The sequence below is a fragment of the Propithecus coquereli genome, unplaced genomic scaffold (assembly GCF_000956105.1).
Source record: "Propithecus coquereli isolate 6110/MARCELLA unplaced genomic scaffold, Pcoq_1.0 Scaffold236, whole genome shotgun sequence".
NCBI lineage: Eukaryota > Metazoa > Chordata > Mammalia > Primates > Indriidae > Propithecus > Propithecus coquereli.
The window spans coordinates 3,458,615-3,475,837 of NW_012147908.1; the positions used below are offsets into that span (position 1 = coordinate 3,458,615).

A 17,223-nucleotide genomic window follows, 5' to 3' on the forward strand; every position below is an offset into this window, starting at 1 on the left:
AATAAATTGATGTTTAGAGTGAATAAACCTTCTTTAATAAAAGATCTGCATTTGGTTCTATTAGAACCCGGGAGCGCTATCTGTCAATGATCGCCTTAAATCAAGTTTAAGTATAAAAATCAAGTTCAAGACCGAAATTCCACACAAGGGCTCATCCATTGTCAGTTTACTCTCATGCTGAGGGCGTAGCTCTTAGGTATCCAGGCCTACTAATGGGAAAGTCTTCTGTGAGCTTCTCACTTTGCTGGGCTTTGATTTCTCTCTTCATTATATAAACCAACAAAATGGAAGTTCAAATTTTCCAGAATTCCAAATGTTCCCAGGGAAAAAGTAGATTTTGTGTTTTTTTTATCCCTCTAGGTTTCCTGTTCACATTAACTTTGACCTGACAATATATTAGTGTCTTAATAGTTACTTTCAGTAAAAGCATTGGTCTACACAATTTATGTGATCCTTATTAAAAATATGAAGTCTCAGGGATATTATTAAACCTCAAAATTACTTGTGTAAGTTCTTAGCTTTCATCGTGTATGGACAATTGGTCTTTTTGAGAGGCTAAAGAAATAATATGTATTTTTAACCAACTTCAACTGACCAATACTAAATCAATTCTATAATGATGTAATCAATTTAAATAACTCTTGGAAGAGACAACTTCTATCATTGATATTGATATTAGTTCCCATTTCTTTCTGCACCACTTATTCCTCTGTATATACACAAATATTTTCTTTTCTATGTCCTCTCTTTCTTCCTCTTTTATAGTTGTTTATTTCTACAAATATAAGATACCATGAACTGTGTGTGTGTGTGTGTGTGTGTGTGTGTGTGTGTGTATCACTGTACTATAAATCTCAGTCTCTTTTTTTTTTCTTTTAAAACATTTGGGATTTATCCATGTGGTTGCATACCTAGTTCACTCCTTTCGATCACTGTATAATAATCCTTTACCAACATGTTACACATTTTATTCATCAATTGCTTTACCGATGGCTATGTCGGTAGATTACTATTCTTTGCTTTCCCAAGAACATTCTTATACACATCATTTTATAAAGCTGTGTAAGAGTTTCCTAGCATATTATATAGCCCAAAGTGGAATTGCTTGATCATAGGGTATGCACATGTTAAGTTTCACTAAATACTGTCAGAAAGCTCTCTACATAGTCTGTACATGTGATTTCCTATTAATCCAAGTGATATTTTTATACCCCCTATATCATGATCAAGTTCTATTAAAAGGTCTGACCATGGATTCTATTCTATCTGGTAGTCTGTGAATCTGTTCCTGAATCATCCAAATAGATTTATTATACTTACTTTAGATTTGTAATATGTACTAATATTTATAATGTAAAGCATTCACCTATTTTTCTTTTTAGGCATTCCCCCATTTTTCTTTCTAAAAATTATTTTAGCTCTTTGTGAAACTTTATCTTCCATACTAATATTAGGAACTCTTTGTAGATCTTTACCTACTTATCATGGATTTCATTGGGATTGTGTTGAATTTATAAATTATTCTGGGAAGAATACACCTTTATTGTGTTAAGTTGTTCTATCAAGAAAACAGTATCTTTCTCAAATTCTTCAGACATTTAATTATTTTATTTATTGTTTTATTTACATTATTTTTTAAATAAAGGTTTTCTGCCTTCTTTTTTAGGCTAATTCCTAGAAACATTGTATTTTCATTCCTATTTTAAAATTTCACTTATAATTGGATAATGGTGGGAGTAAAGATATACTATTCTTATTCCTCTTTCCATCTCACTTTTTTTCTACCTTCTTACTCTATTCTTCTTTCTTTCTGTCTTCAGTTTTTACTTGTTTGATCTACCTGTGGCTTTCATAGGTATAGTTTTGTTTCTTATGACTCTGAGGGATAATGAGGCCCAACCATTATTTTCAGGGTTTTATTGTTTAAATGTCAATTTAAATGAAGTCCACACAACTAATAAGTACCTGTTGCAATACAAAATAAAACCAGTTAAAATTGCATGAAGCAGAAGGAAAAAAGATTCCTAAGGAAATTGGAATTTGTTGCACCTATTTTGCAATGGCAAGTGAAATTTCATTTTATGAAATCATCTAGTCTATAATAGAATTTAATTTTTATGAGAGCAATTACAAATATATATATGTACACTAGCCCTATATCCATGCTATATTCTGGTTATCAAAATCTCTATCTACAATCTTCCATTCAACTGTCCACTTATAGATTTGAAATATTATAATTTGTAACATGATGGGACATCTATAAACCATAAATGCAGACCCATTCCTTCTTTGTAGGCATTTGAGAGAGGCCACAAATTATTAATGATGTTTTATATTTACTCAATGATGAACAGAGAAGTGAACCTAAATCATTTTCTTTAACAGTTTCAGTCTTCATTTAAATTTTTAAAGTTTTTGTCTTGTACTCTTCTGATGGAAGGTTATTTTACTCAGAATAAGACTCTAAACTATTTTCTGTTTTAATAATGAACAATACAAAATTTAAACTGATAACCATGGTGTATTTAAGAAAACTAAACAGCAATATCAACGCCCAGAACACTATAAGACTCCTCCTCTACAACAGCATCATCAACAACAAAAAACAATTGGAGGAAAAATTGTGTTAGAAATCAGTAATTTCCAGTGTGGTCACTTTAATTTTACCAGAAAGTAAATCCTTGAAAAACAAACAAATAAGTTTCTCTAGTAACGAAAATGGAGGAGTAGCATCTTTTTGACCCTTTATGATAAAAAAATTCAGAGAAAATAGTGTGATAAATCCAACATACATTCCACCCATATTCAAAAACACTTTTTATTTTTAGTTGTTGTTTTAATGGTGTCTGAAAGTAAATTACATAAACTTTGACATTTGCTCGTAATACTTTAGTTTGCATATTCAAATAATTGAGAATAATGTCTCAAAACAATACCATTATCATAGCAAAATAGCAATAACTCCATTAATATAACATCTTTGACCAAATAAATGAAAAAGCAGAAAACACAGATTATATTTCAATATAATTATAGCCTCTAATAAGGATTTTCAAAGGACCGTGAGGAAAGCATGAGCAATGATCATGCACACAACTACTGTGCAACCTAGAGTCTAAAATAGATTAGGCAAAAAGTACCCCTAGTTTGCCAAGAATAGTAAAAAGTTAGGAGTTTAAAGTAAATTGTTTTATTGGATGTTGAATTCAAAGCTATTTCGAAAGTTCTCCTTTTCCCCCACATTCCTACCAGTGTCACGGACTTGAAAATTGGGGATAATTGGCTTCAGAAATTTGAACTCACTGGTCCCTGAGCCTCCGGTCAGACATACCTCATACTGGTAGCTCTGGGACAGGGTCCCCGTGCCGCTGACGTCCACCAGGTGGCCAGGAAAGTGGCCCTCAGGCACCGAGCAGCGACCCCCCGAGGCCGCCCTGTCCCTCCTGCACAGCCGCACCGCCACGAACAGCAGCACCGAGAAGAGGAAGAGCGAGGACACCGAGGCCAAGGCGATGACCAAGTAGACGGTGAGCGAGTCGGCCTGGGCCTGGTCCGCGGCCGCTTCCGGGAGCGGCAGGTAGGGCTGGGAGAAGCCATCCACCAGGAGCACGTGCAGCGTGACGCTGGCAGACAGCGGACGCTCGCCATTGTCCTTCACCAGCACCACGAGCCTGTGCTTGGCCGCGTCGCGCTCGCTCAGCGGCCTGGCGGTGCGCACCTCGCCGTTGTGCGCCCACACGGCGAACAGCCCGGGCTCCGTGGCCTTGAGCAGCTGGAACGACAGCCAGGCGTTCTGGCCCGAGTCGCCGTCCACCGCCACCACCTTGGTCACCAGGTAGCCGGCCTCGGCCGCCCTGGGCACCAGCTCGGTGCAGGGCGCAGAGCCGTTCTGCAGCGGGTACAGCACGAAGGGCGAGTTGTCGTTGTCGTCCACCACCGCCACGCGCACCAGCGCCTCGCTGCTCAGCGCGGGGGCGCCTCGGTCTGTGGCGCCCACGCGGAACTCGAACGCCCGCAGGGCCTCGTAGTCCAGCGACCTCAGGGCGAACAGGTGCCCGTTGTCCGCATTGATGGAGACCAGGGAGGCGAGGGGCAGGTGCGGGTCCTGGGGCGGCAGCAGCGAGTAGGTGACCTGGGCGTTGGTGCCTGAGTCCCTGTCTGTGGCGCTGACGCTGCCGATGTGCAGGGCGGGGCTGTTGTTCTCTGGGACGAACAGGGTGTAGGAGGTTTGGGTGAAGGCGGGGGCGTTGTCATTGACGTCAGAGACCAGCACTGTTATGTTGTACTGGGTTTGCAGCCTGGGTGTCCCCAAGTCAGTGACGGTGATGGTGATGTTGTACTCGTCTCTGCTCTCTCTGTCCAGTGCTTTTTCAGAAACTAGAGTGAAAAAGTTCTTGAAGGTTGGCTTCAGAAAAAAGGGGAGGTCATCTTGAATAGAGCAAACCATCCTCCCATTGTCCCCAGCATCTTGGTCTCGGACACTGAAAAGAGCCACTAAGGTCTCTGAGGCATTCTCTGGAATTGTCTTTGTAATGGACGACATGGTCACTTCTGGTGGGTTGTCATTTATATCTATTACTTTAACTAGAAGGGTACATTTTTCTGAAAGACCCCCACCATCTGTTGCCTGAATATTTATAGTGTAGGACTGTATTACTTCGAAATCCAGGCTTGATTTCAAATTAATTTCCCCAGATATTGTATTGATTTCAAATGTTTTACGAATATCTTCCGATGCATGGAAAAATGTGTAAGATATTTTCCCATAATTTCCTGCATCCAAGTCCTTAGCAGAGATGGTGATAATCCGGGAGCCAAGGGGTGTGTCCTCCAGGACCTGCACCTCATAGAGGCTCTGAGGAAACTCAGGGGCATTGTCATTGATGTCCAAGACCTTGATGAGAACCAAAGTTGTCCCAGACTTGGGTGGGGACCCACCATCCAGTGCTGTGAGTGTTAATCTAAGTTCAGGTTCCTCCTCGTGATCTAACGCTCTATCTAGGACCAGTTCTGGGTATATCTTTCTGTCACCACTGTCTCGAATTTTAATAGAGAAATGAGAATTGGGGCTAATTGTGTAGTTTTGGAGACTGTTGCTTCCAACATCCAAATCTTGAGCACTCTCCATTAGGAATGTGGTTCCAATAGTGGTACTTTCTGATATCTTAATAAGTATTTCCTTGTCCAGGAATGCAGGAGAATGATCATTTATATCTTTGACATGCAGCTCAGCCCGAAAAAACTGTAAAGGGTTTTCCAATACCACCTGAAAATGCAGCACACAGGGCTCGGAGGAGCCACACAGCTCTTCTCGGTCCAGTTTTTCATTTAGGAGCAAATCCCCAGTTAGCAAATCTAGGTGCAAATGCTTTTCATTATCATCAGACACTACCCGGGCCCCCCGTGTGGACAGCTCCTCCACCCCTAGCCCCAGGTCCCTTGCCAGATTAGCCACAAAAGAGCCGATTTCTGTTTCCTCTGCCACAGAATAGCGTGCAGATTCAGTACGTGCCTCAGACAATCCCAGCAAAACAAAGAAAATCAGGACTTGCCTTTTCCGCAGAGTGAGTACCCCTCTGATCTCCATGGTTCCTTCAGGCAACCTCTTTTGTGAAAAACTTTAAGCTCAGCCCCTAATTTGGAAGCCAAAGCTCTGACTTTTCAATAGGAACCCCTTGGAGAGTAGATAGCCCTCCAGCAGCTCTGTAGGTGCAGCTGCTTTAATACCGCTCTTTTCAGTGAGTTAGATCTTCTCTGTTCTGAATAATGGAGCCCACAGTGGCAGCCCATGTACTGTTTTCATCTTATCCTGTAGCGCCACCATGTGTCCCTGTGAGTTTTTTTAAATTAAAAAATTTTCCTCTTTGAAAAAGTAATTCATGAATACATCTGGAGTATTCAAAAGCAAATCCCAGACATCATATATTTTTACCTCTAAATACCTCATTAAGCATCTGTATTAGATAAGACCTTTTAAAACATAACCACAATATAACTATCACACAAATTTAGCAATAATTCCTTGACATAATTTATACTTTGTGTTTGACTTTCCCCAATTCCCTCCAAAATATCTTTTACTGTTGATTTGTTTGAATCAGAATCCAGACAAAGTTCATGAACTGCATTTAATGATCGCTGTTTTGAACAATTGACACAAAAGGATCTGTTAAAATATCCTGAGCTGAAGAAATAATTTTTTATTCAGGCCATTTCTTAAGTAATTATAAATATATTTTCTCTTTGACTCTTGTAAATACTTGTTGAGTTCGAGCAATTATAGTTAGTAATGTCATTACTTTTTACACTTCTATATTTTATTTTTTTTACTTTTTTTTACTTCTATATTTTAAAAAATGCATGCATAAGGAAGAACATGACACAAATACGTTAGAGATAATCTTTGTCTTTATGGAGCTCACAGCCCTGAAAAATTGGCAGACAAGAAATTAAAATATGTCATAATGTATTCATAAGTAAAGAGTGATATAGAAATACCTAGAAGGAACTTCTTGTACCTAGCAAGGCTGTGTAGCAGAGTGGCTAGGAACATGGGTTCCAGAACCAAAGCATCAACATTAGAATCCCGATTCTGCCACTCACTGTCTACAGACTTCGACAAGTTATGTAACTGTTTCCTCATCTGTAAAATAAGTAATAATAGTATTTGCCTGCTAGGATTATTGTTATAGCAATCTAATGAGTTAATATTTACAAAGTGGCTAGTAAGTGTTAGTTAAGTTTCTCTTAAAAACATAATAATTCAAAAATCTAACCCAAACCTTGGGACATCAGTGAAAGCTTTCCTAAGGTAGTGAGCTCTATGTTGTGATCTGAAAGAGCTAGCCAGGCGAAGGAGAAATGTTTCAGGCAGGCATCTTGAGGAACACAGAGAAGTTAAGTATCCCTTGAACTTTAAATCACGTAAGTAGAGAATTTAAAAATGAGATTAGAGAAAAGATCTGGGTGAGAATATGAACAAGAATCATTACATAGGTCATATCATGATTCTTGAATTTATCCTAAAGGCAATTCAAACACAATGTAGGATTTTAAACATTTGATTAATATGATCACATCTGCATTTTTGAAAAATCGGTTTTGCTGAAGTAGGGATAATTAATTTCAGTGGGAGTGACTGGGGAGTCAGAAAGACCAGATAGGAGATGATAGTAGCCCGGATGGGGGTGATGCCAGTGTGGATGGAAAAAGGAGGGATGATTAGAAAGATATTAGGAGATAAAATATTTACAACTGGTGATTGACAGGTTACATGGGGAGAAAAAGAGGAAAGACCCAGGGACAATTATCACACCTCTGGAATGGGCAACTAGACGGTTAATGGTGTCATTCTCTAAGACAGGGAGCACTGAAAAACACTGTTGAGGTGGAAAAGATGAAGTATTCAGTTTTGGACATGCTGATATTGAGGTAAGTGCCTGTAGGATGTGTGTGTGTGTGTGTGTGTGTGTGTGTGTGTGTGTGCGCGTGTGTGTGTACATATGAAACTGAAGCATAGGAAATAAATCTAGGCTGGAGATATGGATTTTGGGATTCATCAGCCTATATATGGTGTTTGAAACCATGAGAGCTCTAGGATAACCAAGAAAAAGTGTGTGAAGTAAGAATAGAAGAGATTTAGCACAAAACTCTGAGAAACACCTTCATTTAGAGGAGAGAGGAAAAGAAGTATCTTTTAAAAGACAGGGAAGGTCTAGAGTTCAAAATCATGAAACCAAAAGCAAGTAGTATTTCAAGGAGATGAGGAAGATCAATGGCAGCAAATTCTTCAGAAAAATCAAGAAAAATAAGTATTATAATTGTTCATTGGATTTAAAAAGATGGTCTTTGTGGAGGATTCTGTTTAGATGTCTGCCAAACTCTATTCTCCCTTTCTTCTTTAATAATAGAACTGTACCCAGGCACGTGGCCACTCAGATAGATTGCCTTTCCCAACCTCTTTTGTTAGGTATGGGCAAGTGAATTAAGTTCTCACAGATTATGAGCAGATTTTTTTGTTTGCTATTTCTAAGTCTAGAACCTAAGCCATCTGGATATGCCTCTTCCCTCCAAGCCAGCTAGAACGTAACTGTGGTAGTGACCCAGCTACAGCCATACAAATTATGACATTGCCATAGGGAATGTCGGAGCAATTACTTGAAAGAAAATTCAGTTCTAGAAGGACTGTGATTAGCAAGGCTGCCCTATCTACCTAATCATTTACATTGGAACTGTAACATGAAAATGATAGACATGTTTACAAGCCACTGTGTAGTTGCATCAGATTGTTCCCACGGTATAATCTTACTTAAGTTATACAGAAATCCTCTATGACTTTTACAATAGTAATTTAAGTAGAATGGTTGTGATGAAAATTAGATTGCATTTGATTGAAAAGTGAGAGGGATTAGGAAGCAAAAACGAGGGTAGATAACCCTTTCAAGAAATTTGTAAAGGAAGAAAAGGCTGGAAAAGGAAAAAAATAGATTGATATCTGGTGAAGAATTTAGACTTTGAGGGTATTTTTTAAGACTAGAGAAACTTGAACATATTTAAAATGTCAATGTATGATATTCAGTAGAGAGGGAGAAAATTAAGATACAGAAGAAATAATGTTAGGACCTAGGAGGTAGTTAAAGATGGGATCCGAACAATATATGAAGGGATTGGACTTAGGTGGTACGGACCTCAGCAGGAGGTAAGTATAGGTACAGACGCTGTCAATGGTATAGACTAGGGAGTAGGAAATTGAGATAATTGCCAGCTGATGGATTCTATTTTCTCTGTAAGGTATTAGGAAAGTTTATCTGCTAAAAGGGGTTAGGTACATGGTAGGGTGAGAGGTTTAAAGTGAGTTTAAGATAGTTGTGGAGAATGGAAGAAAAAGCTGATTAAGAAAATTATGAAAGGAGTTCTTGGTCTCAGAAGCCCAATGGATATGATAACTTTATAGTGGCAATGGTATTGATAATTTTGTAAGTTTTGTCTTGTAGAGTGCGTCAGCCCAGGTATAAGACAGGAGGAAGAAGACTATATTCATCTGGAGTGGAGTTTTATCAGGTGTTTTTTAGTGAAAGCAAATTGAACAAGGGAATTGAGAATATGGGCATGAGAGAATTGAAAGTAGTAAATGAGGGAATCAGCTGCATAGGAAGGAAATTAAAATAGGAGGGTTTGATAGGTAGTAGCAGGATCATGGAACAGAGGTCCAGATAAGGCCAAAGATAAGATGTAACAGATGTAGCAGAATGAGAAGGTTAAAGACTGTGTTCTCAGAGGAATAGATCTGAAATTATTATATCATAGAAAGAACAATTTCTGGGAGGTGAAAAAATTCAGCATGTAGTCAGGGCATTAAGATAGTTCTTTCCATAAACAGAGGAGACCTGCTGCTCATGTATCTGGAAAAACTTGATGCGACAAGTACTTGGTCCTTGTCTCCACTGTTGCATCTGTTAGATTTTCTGTCTGAGATATTTGAACTGCTTTTTCCCCCTCTAGCAGTGGAAATGAGAGAAGACAACAGGCAGGCTGCTAGAACCACTCCCACCTTTATTTTTAACAGCTTTATTAGATATCACTTACACAGCAAAAAGTTCACCCATCTGAAGTGTTGCTATGGTCTGGATGTTTGTGTTCTTTCAAAATTTATATGTTGAAACCTAATCCCCAATGTGACAGTATTGAGGTGGTGCCTTTGTGAGGTGATTAAATCACGAGGGTGGAGTCCTCATGAATGGGATTAGTGTCTTTGTGAAAGAGGCCAAGAGAGATCATTGGCCCCTTCCACCGTGTGAGGACACAGCTAGAGGCACCATCTGCACAGAAGCAATCCCTCACCAGAAATGGCTACAATATTTACAGAATTGTGTAACTGTCACCGTATTCTAATTTTAGAACACTTTCATCACCTCAAAAAGAAAACTTGTACCTGGTAGCAGTCATTGTCCACCAGCCACCCTCCCTTTAGTCCTAGACAACCAGTAGTCTGCTTTCTGTTTCTATTGATTTACCTATTGAGAACATTTCATATAAGTGGGATCATACAGTGTGCACTCTTTTGTGACTGGCTTCTTTCACTTAGCATAATATTTTGGGGGTTCATCCATGTTGTAGCGTGTGCCAGCAGTATTTCAATCCATTTTATTGCTGAGTAATCACAATTCCATTATATGGCAATATCACATTTTGTTTATTCATTCATCAGTTGATGGAGACTTCGATTGTCTCCACTTTTGGTTATTATTTATAATGTTACTATGAACATTCGTGTATAAGTTTTCGTAGACATATGTTTTTATTTCTTTTAGTAGGTACATGGTAGAATTGCTGGTCATCTGGTAAGCACATATTTAATATTTTGAAGAACTGCCAAATTGCTTTCAAAGAGGCTGTGTCATTTTATAGTCTCACAAGCAACGCATGATGGTTCCAATTTCCACACATCCTTGCCAACACTTGTTGTCTTATCTGTCTTTTTGATTATAGCCATTCTAATGTGTGTGAAGCAGCCATCTTTACTTTTCACATTCAGCATTTGACGCATCTTGTCTGGTGTACTGAGAAGCTATAACACTTTATATCTTTTTAAGCCAAAGGACCTCCGGTTGTCTCCCACTAAGTGCAGTAAAGACAGGAAGTAATCTTAATACTTGACTTTAATAACATCTTGTGAGTTTTATTCTCTGCATAAAGAAGCTTTCATTTAGAGGGAAAAGAACTTGCTCCTAGTTCCACTTTCAATAATAGAAAATTAGAATTCAATTAGCTTGCATGCAACACAGTTGACTTCTGTTCTCTCCATTTATCTTGAATGGCAAGAGTGATTACTTGGTTCATACAGTTCAGCAGAACTGGTAGTCAAATCTTAGCTTTCAAGAAGGGTAAACATTAGGTTATCTTATATATACTAGAAAAATAGATCGTACTTCTTGGCATTATCAACTGACTAATACCCAGTCCCTCTACAATGTTAATAAAAAGTGTTAAAACATCTTAAAGAAGCAATTGAGTCTAGTTTGTGCCACTAGAAGCATTAATTTTACTCATCCCCACTCATTTCTTCTTTCCCATGCCTGCTCTCTCTCACACACATACACATTTCCCTTTCCTCCATACTTTCACTAATTTTATTCATCTACATTTTTCTTCCAAAACCTATGGACTTTAGACTTTTTGATAAAATTCATGGAAAATCTCCTCTCTCAGCCATGAAGGCTTTTTCTTCTATAGTGTAGTAAGATCCTTAATAGTAAGAGTGGTTAGGTGGAGCCTGTGCAGCACAAGACAAAGCTATCCCTCCTGCAATGGTCTGAAAACTTTAAAAACAAAATTAGAACTCTAGAGGATTATCTTTTGATACTCTCAATGTCCAACATCTATTATATATCAAAAAAGTGGTTTTCAAACTTTGGGTTACTACCCATTAGTATATCATGAAATCAAGTTAGTGAATCATGACCACATTTGAAAATTATTAATAAGTAGAACAAAGTAATATAGGCAATTTCAGATTGCATCACAAAAAGGCTAAGCATTGTTCACAAAACATTTCTTTCTTTTATGTTTATGTGTTGCAAAATATGTAAAACATAATGTTACTATTGGTTGTGGTATATTACAAAAGCTTGAAAAATAGTTTCCAATTTATATATGTTAAATTCTGGTATAACAGGCAAAAATTCGTACATAGCACGCAAGTCCACTTTATGTTATATGAATTATTATTCAGGTGTCTGCATTCAACTACATTGCATTATAGCTTTGCAACATTAATGAAACATGGAAAATTACAGCTTCATATTTCCAAGATTCCTTGAGTAGCCACAATATTAACGTGCCTTCACAATCACTCCCCAGGATGAATGAGAAAAGAGTACTAAGAAACTTGCCTTCTAGCTCTTTCTAATCAAGTGGTTACCCTTATGGTTGTATCATAGGATATGATTTTCTGGTTTATATTAAAAATTAATAAACATATTCAAAAATTAACATAAAAATGCACTGCGTTTAAAGAAAGAGAAATAACATTTCTGAATAGCAACCATTTAAAACCAATTGCAAAAAACACCAGAGACAATCAAATGACAGATAACTAGAATTGCCTCCAATTTGGTCTGTTTTATTTTACCATAGGCATAATTGTGGGTAATATTTACCTGAAGGTAGGGACAGGGAAAAATGTGATTAGGTATTGTTCTTAAGAGACAAATTAATTACAAATTAACACCATCTAGGTTAAAGAATAAATTACCATCTTGTGAGAACCAGAAATAAAGGTAAACAAACATTCACTAAAAAGCAAAGCAGGAAAGAATATGAGAAAATATGAAAGTAAATCACTACAATTTTAAATACACACAAATTGGAAATAAACATTGGTTTGGAAGTGCCACAAAATTATATACATATGTAATATAAAAGTTAATTACGGTCACTGAATATTGAACTCAAAGCTATTGGGGAAGCTAGGATTTTCCTCTATTTCTTTCCCATGGCACTGGGGCGGGAGGTTGGGGATAACTGGTTTCAGAAACTTGAACTCATTTGTTCTGGAGCCTCCGGTTAGACATATCTCATACTGGTAGCTCTGGGACAGGGTCCCGGTGCCGCTGACGTCTACCAGGTGGCCCGGAAAATGGCCCTCAGGCATCGAGAAGCGACCCCCCCCTGTCCCTCCTGCACAGCCGCACCGCCACGAACAGCAGCACCGAGAAGAGGAAGAGCGAGGACACCGAGGCCAAGGCGATGACCAAGTAGACGGTGAGCGAGTCGGCCTGGGCCTGGTCCGCGGCCGCTTCCGGGAGCGGCAGGTAGGGCTGGGAGAAGCCATCCACCAGGAGCACGTGCAGCGTGACGCTGGCAGACAGCGGACGCTCGCCATTGTCCTTCACCAGCACCACGAGCCTGTGCTTGGCCGCGTCGCGCTCGCTCAGCGGCCTGGCGGTGCGCACCTCGCCGTTGTGCGCCCACACGGCGAACAGCCCGGGCTCCGTGGCCTTGAGCAGCTGGAACGACAGCCAGGCGTTCTGGCCCGAGTCGCCGTCCACCGCCACCCCCTTGGTCACCAGGTAGCCGGCCTCGGCCGCCCTGGGCACCAGCTCGGTGCAGGGCGCAGAGCCGTTCTGCAGCGGGTACAGCACGAAGGGCGAGTTGTCGTTGTCGTCCACCACCACCACGCGCACCAGCGCCTCGCTGCTCAGCGCGGGGGCGCCTCGGTCTGTGGCGCCCACGCGGAACTCGAACGCCCGCAGGGCCTCGTAGTCCAGCGACCTCAGGGCGAACAGGTGCCCGTTGTCCGCGTTGATGGACACCAGGGAGGCGAGGGGCAGGTGCGGGTCCTGGGGCGGCAGCAGCGAGTAGGTGACCTGGGCGTTGGTGCCTGAGTCCCTGTCTGTGGCGCTGACGCTGCCGATGTGCAGGGCGGGGCTGTTGTTCTCTGGGACGAACAGGGTGTAGGAGGTTTGGGTGAAGGCGGGGGCGTTGTCGTTGATGTCGGAGACCAGCACGGTTATGCTGTGCTCTGTTTTCAGACTGGGTGTCCCCAAGTCAGTGACGGTGATGGTGATGTTGTACTCAGCTCGGCTCTCTCTGTCTAGTGGGCTCTCCGTTTCCAACGTGTAGTAATTCTCAACTGAAGATTTTAGCAGGAATGGGAGGTCTTCCGGGATAGAGCAAACCATCCTTCCATTTTCCCCAGAGTCTTTGTCTCGGATACTAAAAACCATAACAACAGTTTCAGGCCAATTTTCTGGGATTGGGGTGGTAATTGATGACACGGCTATTTCAGGAGCATTGTCATTCACGTCCATCACCTGAATTCTGATTGTTGATTTTCCAAAAAGTCCTCCCCCATCTGTGGCTTGAATGATTATTGAGTATGAATCAATTGCTTCAAAATCCAAGGATGCTTTTAAACTAACTTCCCCTGACTTTTGATTAATTTCAAATGTCTTGCGAATATCTTCTGAGGCATGGGAAAAGGTATATGATATTTCCCCATTTATTCCGGAGTCTAAATCCCAAGCTGAGACGGTGACAACTAGTGAGCCAACGACACTATTTTCTGGAATATTCACCTCATAAAACGTCTGCTCAAACTCGGGGGTGTTGTCATTAGTGTCCACGACCACCACCCGAACCAAGGCAGTCCCAGACCTGGGAGGGGACCCACCGTCCACAGCAGTGAGGAGGAAACTGAGCTCGGGCTGCTCTTCATAATCCAGAGCCTTGTCCAGAATTAACTCTGGGTATTTCCTATTGTCTGGATTGACTCTCATTTTAATGTGGAAATGAGAGTTGGGGCTTATTGTGTAGCTTTTTACAGCATTGACACCTACATCTAAATCCTTTGCACTTTCTAGCAAGAAGACAGCACCAGCAGGACTATTCTCTGGGATTTCTAAGAGCATTTCTTTTTCCAAGAATACAGGAGAGTGGTCATTTATATCCCTGATCTCAAGTTCAATCTGTAAAAACTGCATGGGATTATTCATTAACACCTGGAAATATAGCACACAAGGCTCGGCGGAGCCGCAGAGCTCCTCCCGGTCTAGCATTTCGCTTAACAGCAAATCCCCAGTATTTGTGTCCAACCGCAAACGCTGTTTGTTATCATTAGAGACCACCCGAGCTCCCCGCGCAGACAGCTCACCCACCTCCAGACCCAGGTCCTTCGCCAAATTGCCTACAAAGCTTCCGCTCTGCATTTCCTCAGCCACCAAAAAGCGCCCCGGCTCGGAGCCCACCTGAGACATTCCCGGCAAAACAAAGAGAAGCAGGACTTGCCTTATCCACAGAGTGCCTGCCCCTCCGTTCTCCATAGCTCCTTCCCCGAATGCTTCTTGCAGAATCACTTAGCTCCACTTCCCAGTTCTGGGAAATGTGCCTCTCTGATCTGTCCACCAGATCAGAAGGTAGGCCTAAGGATTTTAACCCTGTTGAATGGCTACTAGGTTATCCCTTGAGGGCGTGTTCTTTCTGTCTTCCCGATTCTCTGCGCACTGGGTAACAGGGTCCGCATCATCATGCAGTGTAAATTTTTTCGCGATATTATCCTGCAGCGCCACCATGCGTCTTCACAGATTTTCACAGTTTGATGAAAGCTACCTGCATTTCATTGCATAAATGTTCCCCAGAAGCAAATACTGTATTTAAGTAATCCATTGTGTTTAAGTAATTACAGATATACCTTATATTCCATAACAATTGTTTTATATTTTTTATAGTTTGTGATGATGTTGTATTTGTTTTAAAGCATTTATTCAGAATCTTTCCCCACTCTCCACACAAACAAATGTACTTGGTTGTGGTGAATAGACATACAAGATGTGATTCCTTGTCCCCAGGAGTTTATAATCTTTCTGAGAAAATAGTTAACCTGAAACCAGGAGGGCGTAACTGACCGTTAAGCTGAATAAAGTTGCATCACTACTTGGCCTTCCTTAGGTGGTAAGAAAAAGGGAAAAATGCAGATGGGTCATTTCAGAAGTTATGAAAATGGATTAACCATGAGATGAGATATTTAGATAGTTGCTACAGCACAAGAAGGCATTTTTTAATAACAATGATTTTCTTAATAGCAATGAATTGTGAAGTGGTAGAAAATGAAGGAAGATATTGGGTGGAACACATTATGGAAGTCCATAATTTAGTTCCAGTTTTTCATAATTTACAGAAAATTCCCTAAGTACACAAGCATGAACATGTTAGTTTCATTTAAAGCAGACTCTTACTCCTAAAGCTGGCTCCCCTAGGTTTCCAGGATTTATTCCAGCAACAACTATGGCAACCTGATTTCTCTTTAAGCCCAGGAAGTGAAAGTGAGAGAAATTCTCTCTCTAAATGTAGGACAAAACTTAATTTTCACTCTGATTAGACCAACCAAGAACATGTGCCTGTCACCAAAGCAATCATTGTTTCAAGATGTATAGAATTATAGGTAGAGATTTTAGTCCCAGAATCTAAAGATCTATCTTTGGCCCTTACTTTGGTTTAATCCTGTCTCAGACCACCTTTTAAGCTTGGGGTGGTTTCAGTTCTAGCCAAAGTACATTGTTGCTGCATAATGAGGGAAATTGTTTGGAATAGATGGTAGGATCTCATTAACGATGTCCACTGTAGAAGATCTTAAAGTACACTAAGAATGAGTGCAGGAGGGATCTAACAAGTTTGCATTCTTAAAATGTTAAGTTCAAATATCATTCTTAAAAAATGCAAGCTAGATATATGGTTAAAAAATTGGTACAGAAAGGTAGAAATTGAAAATTAGTTGGATTGACTACACACAGTTATCCCTCCTTTTAAAATATCCACTAAAATGACAGAAAAGTAATAAAAATGATATGAACTAACAAAGACTAAGAATGCACAAGTGAACACATATCTTTTGATAACAGGAAGCAGATGGAAGAGTAATTGACTTCGTTTCCAGAAATATCTAAAGTTCCTGCATTGATGATACAAGAAACTAGTGAGTTTTGTCCACAGAATATCATTTAGGTAAAAGATTTGGAGGAACCAGGTGAATAATAAGACTAAAGTCAGTTAAGGACTGAAAAAAGTTATTAGTTGGAAGTATGTATATGAGAGAGTTGAATTCTCTGTTCCTTTCACCATCCTACATAGACAGAAAAGTAACTCAGGGCCAGAGAATGAAAAGTTTGTTCTCTGGAGAAATTAAATGGGACTTTCTCTACTCCTGGAGACCTAGGCAGAGTTGAGTACAATGTAAAGAGTACAATGTAAACTAAAAGTAGGGAGAGTAGCAAAACTTTGCCTTCTGAATGGTGAGACTTCTAGCCCCTTCCCATGCACTAGTCTCAGATTGTAGGACACAAGGTATGTGGCTGTTGTAACATTCTCAGAGAATATGAAATCCCAAATAAAGACTTACACATACTGATATTTGGGGGTCTCCCAAGGTAATAGCCTTATCCTAGCATGATTACATTAGAATAAAGCCCTGCCATCAGCAGGTCCTGTTCATTCACAAAAAGTCAATTGTCAGCATTTTGATATGTCATCCTTCTAAAATATGAGAAGATAGCGAAGGGCCACAAGACATTTAAAGAAATACGTCTAACATAAAATAGAAAGGCCAAAACTACCTCTACCACCACTACCAAAAAAAGGAACAATAATATACAAATATAGAAAACAGAAGAAAGCCTTTGACAATATCTGATTAATATCCCCAGAGAAATAAAATCTAGTAAGAGC

The 17,223-nt window shown here is 40.1% G+C and overlaps 2 protein-coding genes across 2 annotated transcripts; both read right to left on the bottom strand.

Moving 5' to 3' along the window:
- Nucleotides 1-3,177: 3,177 nt before the first annotated feature.
- On the bottom strand, nucleotides 3,178-6,166 carry LOC105811568 (protocadherin beta-14). Its single transcript, XM_012645818.1, has one exon. It carries the CDS (start codon nucleotides 5,588-5,590, stop codon nucleotides 3,194-3,196), a length of 2,397 nt encoding a protein of 798 aa, XP_012501272.1. The 5' UTR covers nucleotides 5,591-6,166; the 3' UTR covers nucleotides 3,178-3,193.
- A 6,144-nt stretch (nucleotides 6,167-12,310) lies between these two features.
- On the bottom strand, nucleotides 12,311-14,929 carry LOC105811569 (protocadherin beta-12-like). Its single transcript, XM_012645819.1, is given in 2 exon segments — nucleotides 12,311-12,668; nucleotides 12,670-14,929. Coding segments are annotated over 2 exon segments (2,388 nt in total). The 5' UTR covers nucleotides 14,826-14,929; the 3' UTR covers nucleotides 12,311-12,436.
- Between the last annotated feature and the right edge of the window lie 2,294 nt (nucleotides 14,930-17,223).